Below are 5,825 nucleotides of genomic sequence, written 5' to 3'. Positions count from 1 at the left end.
ATAATGGTCGGAAAGGATGCAAATATGCAAATGATATGCAAGTATCTAGAACTTCGTAAGGACATACACATATTTCTCCTTGGTTTCCGACTCCATACGTCGGAATGACTGGCTTAGAGGACCTACCTAACCCTCAATGTTGCAATTGGCTAAATTAATCATTGTCAATTAATATGATTGGCTAAAATTAAATACAATGTTCTGATTGGCTGATTATAACGAAATTGGCACAATACAAAACTTTAGTATGGTCGGAAAAGTGTTTATATTCATCCATATCTATTTTACGTCAAGAATGCAACATATCTATCTCTATGAAAATGGTTTTAAGCAAGTAAAAAACCTGTTCATGTAAAATGCAAAAGTAACATGTATAGATGTCAACACTGAAGTGAGTGCGTTACTGTTAGCGGCGGATTGATTCCAACTGTGCCTGTAGGTGATACCAACTCGGTGGTCGTAAATAATAGCCACTTGAGGAGAGCAATACGTCGATGATCGGTTGGACAACTGGGCGTAGCGATTGCAAGTCGCAACATTTCCCGCATTCTCCATTAGTCGAGCGGTCAACTGATTGTTCGCGATGAACGTTTTAGCTCAACAGAGTCAGTTGGTCCCGACAAACGACACAGATCTTAATTAGACACCTATTGCACATATATCAATAATAGCACCACATACACCATGCGAGCGCTGGTGATCAGTAGTGCAATCGATCCTGCCATGGCAGTAGCGCTTTTTGTCGTGAGCATGAATGACGAAGTATTAAACGTGCCGAATACCGAGAAGATGTAACCTACGTTATCTTTTCTCCAATTGGAAGCCACAGAGCAGCCGCAAGCTGCACCTTGGACAATTACTACAATACGCAAGCTCGCATTGTTTCTTAGGACGCTGGAGACATGGCAAAACAGTTCTACGCCGACGCTATCAGCTGGGATTATCAATTGCTGCCGCCTTTATTTGCCGCGTTGTCAGCAGAAAGGATACGGAGCCCACGCGTTGTCGCTATGGTACGCAAGATGACATCCAGGGCAGAGACAAAGGGCAAAAGTACTGCCTCGCCACCTCTCGCTGCGACGGTATTGACAGTCACTACGCATTGTTGTCAATACACTGCATTGAATGCAGGCATGAACCCTCCGAGGACATCCATGCATTTGTACACGGCAGCGACGCAGCGATTGAGGCCAAGTCCCTTGCTGACGTACTTACGGGAGGTGTCTCATTTCGGCGGGTTCAGAAATTCGGATGCCCCCTTACAAATACCAAATGAAAATAGGCGGCGGGTTCAGAATTTAGGAAAATCTATTCTTAAACTCAGGTGTGTGAAAAAAAATGGCCCCACAATCAGACGTAGCAGAAAATACAGAATCTGTTTGAGGTCAGCACCACTTATCTGAGGTTCCGCTACCCTAACAGGGCAATGGCGACTGCAGCTAGGCTTTCCACCAGCGATAGACTCTGCGGTTGCTCTTGCAAGGCCTACCCTGCAACGACCATGATTCTAGAGACCGTGGACGGTAACAACTACAGCTGAAGCGCTCGCGGAGCGGACGTAAAATACAACGCTGGTCGACGGGGAGCTCTGTTGTCTTTGCAGCAATGTCGCTGACGTACTTGCACGCGTACATGCATTGTTTACGATCGATGTGGCCAGAAAAGTACCTTTTTGGCATGAAACAGGTGCTCTTCGAGGTTGAAGCCGATGCAGTCGTAATCGAAGATCGAGCGTTCTCGCTAAAGCTCAGTAATGCAATATGACCGGCTTACACCATAACAAGATACTGCAGCTCAATGCACTCTATCGGTTTAGTTTAGAAATAAGCCCAATAAGCCCAACAATCCGCTGCTTTCTCAAAATTGGGCTCTTAAAAAAAGATCACTGCCTTGTTTCTGACACCATCTATTCGTCTATTTGAGGTGTTTGCCTCATCCAAACGGCCAGCGTCAGGTTGAAACCGCACCAGCCGGGGCTTTCACTTGGTTTCACTATGTCCAAAGTTGCCGCTTCGCCTTCGGGACAGTTGACATCCACAAATACACTTCATTTCACTAAGTAACAAGAGAGATGACGTGTCCGTCGTCGCTTCACCTCACAGTCAACTCCCCCCAAGTAAAAAAATCCACGTGTCTTGGCTCCTTAGGCTCATTTCCCTTTTCTTCCAGTTGGCGGCAGATCTCCGAGACCCTCAAGCCTACTTTCCCCTCCCTCAAACAAGATGGCTGACGAAGACGTTCAAGCTTTGGTCGTGGACAACGGCTCCGGTATGTGCAAGGCCGGTTTTGCCGGTGACGACGCTCCGCGCGCCGTGTTCCCCTCGATTGTGGGTCGCCCCAAGCACCTGGGTATCATGGTGGGCATGGACCAGAAGGACGCCTACGTCGGTGACGAGGCCCAGTCCAAGCGTGGTGTGCTGACGCTTAAGTACCCTATTGAGCACGGTATTGTGACCAACTGGGACGACATGGAGAAGATCTGGCACCACACGTTCTACAACGAGCTGCGTGTGGCCCCTGAGGAGCACCCGGTGCTGCTGACGGAGGCCCCGCTCAACCCCAAGGCCAACCGTGAGCGCATGACGCAGATCATGTTCGAGACGTTCAACGTGCCCGCCATGTACGTGAACATCCAGGCCGTGCTGTCCCTGTACGCCTCTGGCCGTACCACGGGCTGTGTGCTCGACTCTGGTGATGGTGTGTCCCACACGGTGCCCATTTACGAGGGTTACGCTCTTCCCCACGCTATTGTGCGTTTGGATCTGGCTGGCCGCGACTTGACGGACTACATGATGAAGATCCTGACGGAGCGTGGTTACTCGTTCACGACCACGGCCGAGCGCGAAATTGTGCGTGACATCAAGGAGAAGCTGACGTACATCGCTCTGGACTTCGACCAGGAGATGAAGACTGCTGCCGAGTCGTCGGGTCTGGAAAAGAGTTACGAGCTGCCCGATGGCAACGTCATTGTCATCGGTAACGAGCGTTTCCGTACCCCCGAGGTGCTGTTCCAGCCCTCGCTCATCGGTAAGGAAGCTTCGGGTATCCACGACTGCACGTTCCAGACCATCATGAAGTGTGATGTCGATATCCGTAAGGACCTGTACTGCAACATTGTGCTGTCGGGTGGTACCACCATGTACCCGGGCATTGGCGAGCGTATGACGAAGGAGCTGACGGCTCTGGCCCCGTCCACCATGAAGATCAAGGTGGTGGCCCCGCCCGAGCGCAAGTACTCGGTCTGGATTGGTGGTTCCATTCTGTCGTCGCTGTCGACGTTCCAGCAGATGTGGATCTCGAAGGCCGAGTACGACGAGTCGGGACCTTCGATCGTGCACCGCAAGTGCTTCTAAGTTGCCTCGTTAAGAGTCGACTTGACTTAGAATCTGGAGGAGAAATGCCGCTGGTCGAGCGCAGCATCTTGAGGCTTAAGTGCTTCGGTGCGCACTTGGTGGTGGTGCCGTCCATTTACTTTTCAAAACCTTTCTTTGCTTTAATTTCTAAAATACTAGGATTGATGTTGTGATCTATCCCGTGTCTTGTTGTTGTTCTTTGGTATCTTGGGTTGGGAATCATGCCAAGTATAGACGCTGTGTACCCAAACAAGTTGCAATGGTACAGATAGACCATATCTTGATCTCACAGCTCACAAAGCCCGATAGATACTGAATATCAAGAAATGGTATGCATGCCAATGACCAAGAGATCTGAATTGAAAAAGATTGACACGAGTGGGATTTGAACCCACGCCAATGAAGACTGGTGCCTAAAACCAGCGCCTTAGACCACTCGGCCATCGTGTCATTATGATTTAATACACTGAAATGATAATATCTGTTCAAAAGACAAATGCTTACTTGCATGAGGTATCTATCGTGTCGTTGATCCACTCTGCTGTAAGTGCACCCACTCTCGTCTGCATGCACGTGGTGCAGGCATCTTCTCCTGGTTTAGCAGCTTTCCGTGGTGTGGCGCACACCTCCGGAACTACAAGTTGAGTGTTCCGCATCTCAGCCGAAAGCTCACTTGCCATTGCACCCTCTAACAAACACTCAAGAAAATGGGGAACGACTCGGAGCAGACGTCGCTGCTCTTCAATGAGTGCGACGTGGACGTTGAGTTCGTGCCGGCCATCATCGCGCGCGGCACGAGCTTCCCTGCCGCCAGTCCCACGTACACGGCGTCACTAGATGTGGTTAAAATCCACGACTACGAGACGGAGAGCGACGCCGCTTCTCTGGTACAAGAATTGACTCAAGAACAAGACGAAGAGCCCGAACCCGTGGCCATCGACGAGTTCTGGAAGACCATGGCGCTCGCGTACCCCGTAGTCATCACCTACACTCTCGAGTATCTTCCTGGTCTTGTATGTATTGTCCTAGTCGGACACATCGAGTCTCCGGACACAAAACGCTATGTGGCAGCAGCCACCCTATCGACCATGTTCACGAATGTATCGGCGCTCTCCATCGGCTTCGGCCTCACGTCGGCACTCGATACATTGTGCTCGCAAGCGTATGGAGCAGGCAAGTTGGATAAACTGGGACTTTACTTGCAATCGGCATTGATCGTAATAGGGGCGTGTCTGATCCCCGTGTTCCTTATGAACTGGCACGCCGAGTTCTTCCTGCTACTCGCTGGGCAAGACCCCGAAGTGGCGAGATTGGCTGGCGAGTTTTCCAGAGTCACGGTCTTTGGCGTACCATTTCTATTTGTCTACGAAATGTTACGGAAATTGTTACAAGCGCAGAATGTTGTGCGACCCATGGTACTCTTTGCATTGGTTGGAACATTTATCAATGTGTTTGGGGGTTATATGCTCACATACTGGTCGTCGTTGGGCTTCCACGGAGCTGCGCTATCGAGAACACTTGGGTACATGGCCATGCCGTTGTGTCTTGCGCCTTACTTTATGGTAAGTGGCAACCACACAAGGTGGTGGACTGGCTGGAAGATAAAGGAGGCGTGGGCTCTTGTGCCCTTGTTTTTGCGATTAGGAATCCCCGGATTTCTAATGATGGCGATGGAATGGTGGGCGTACGAGGTGCTTGCAGTGATTGCAGGCAACTTGCCGGATGGTGTAGTGTCTGTGAGTGCTCATGCGGTGCTCATGAATGTGGCTTCGTCGATTTATACGGTTTTTATGGGTGTTTCTATCTCCAGTAACATCCGAGTTGGGAACTGTCTGGGTGCGAATCACCCGAAGAAGGCGCGAGTTATTAGCCGTACTACCCTCAGCACAGTCTTCGTGCTTTCGTGTTTCTTCGCCGGACTCGTATACTTACTCCGTCATCAGATCCCGCTTCTGGTTATTAACGACCCAGTGGCCATTCAACGCGCGTCGGATGCGCTACTTGTGATGGTTCCCTATGAGATTATTGACTCGCTTAACTGCGTTATCCAAGGCATCTACAAGGGAGCTGGATGGCAGGATATGGCTGCGAAAACTAACGTTCTCGCCTTCTACGTCATTGGCATCCCGCTGGGAGCGTTACTGTCGTTTCATTTTGGTATTGGAATCGAGGGACTCTGGATCGGCTTCGGGACAGGCATCGCCACAGCCTTTACAGTCTGCAGCACAAACCTTTATTACTCGAGCTGGGAGCAGATGGCCCTTGAGGCACGTGCAAGACTCGCTCACTGAGGAAACTACCACATGCATGTATCAATTTCAGGTTGAGGAAGGCTTAGAAATACTTCGTAATTGAAGTGAGAAATCTGACGCAATCTAGAAACAATTCGACCTGAAAATCACCTTTTTTTAAATAAGTGAATGCACATATTTTAATTTTTTTTGTTCGAGGTCGGCACTACGTACAGTATGG

The 5,825-nt window shown here is 49.9% G+C and overlaps 2 protein-coding genes and 1 non-coding gene across 3 annotated transcripts; 2 read left to right on the top strand and 1 right to left on the bottom strand.

Annotated features, from left to right (window-relative positions):
* The first annotated feature begins 2,019 nt into the window (after positions 1 to 2,019).
* PPTG_15348 (actin-1) lies at positions 2,020 to 3,537 on the top strand. Its single transcript, XM_008912407.1, has one exon. The coding sequence runs from the start codon at positions 2,223 to 2,225 to the stop codon at positions 3,351 to 3,353; it is 1,131 nt and encodes a 376-aa protein (XP_008910655.1). The 5' UTR covers positions 2,020 to 2,222; the 3' UTR covers positions 3,354 to 3,537.
* Positions 3,538 to 3,723: 186 nt separating this feature from the next.
* Positions 3,724 to 3,803, bottom strand: PPTG_20569. Its single transcript has one exon. It is a non-coding gene; the product is annotated as a tRNA-Leu (tRNA).
* Positions 3,804 to 3,921: 118 nt separating this feature from the next.
* PPTG_15347 (hypothetical protein) lies at positions 3,922 to 5,780 on the top strand. The gene has a single exon (XM_008912406.1). It carries the CDS (start codon positions 4,061 to 4,063, stop codon positions 5,642 to 5,644), a length of 1,584 nt encoding a protein of 527 aa, XP_008910654.1. The 5' UTR covers positions 3,922 to 4,060; the 3' UTR covers positions 5,645 to 5,780.
* The last annotated feature ends 45 nt before the right edge of the window (positions 5,781 to 5,825 follow it).

This window comes from Phytophthora parasitica (genome assembly GCF_000247585.1).
Source record: "Phytophthora parasitica INRA-310 unplaced genomic scaffold supercont2.47, whole genome shotgun sequence".
Classification (NCBI taxonomy): domain Eukaryota; phylum Oomycota; class Peronosporomycetes; order Peronosporales; family Peronosporaceae; genus Phytophthora; species Phytophthora nicotianae.
This window is presented reverse-complemented; position numbering and strand designations above follow the sequence as displayed.

Bases quoted from the DNA above. Each gene is read 5' to 3' on its own strand.
- PPTG_15348 (XM_008912407.1), top strand. From the start codon at position 2,223: ATGGCTGACGAAGACGTTCAAGCTTTGGTCGTGGACAACGGCTCCGGT.
- PPTG_15347 (XM_008912406.1), top strand. From the start codon at position 4,061: ATGGGGAACGACTCGGAGCAGACGTCGCTGCTCTTCAATGAGTGCGAC.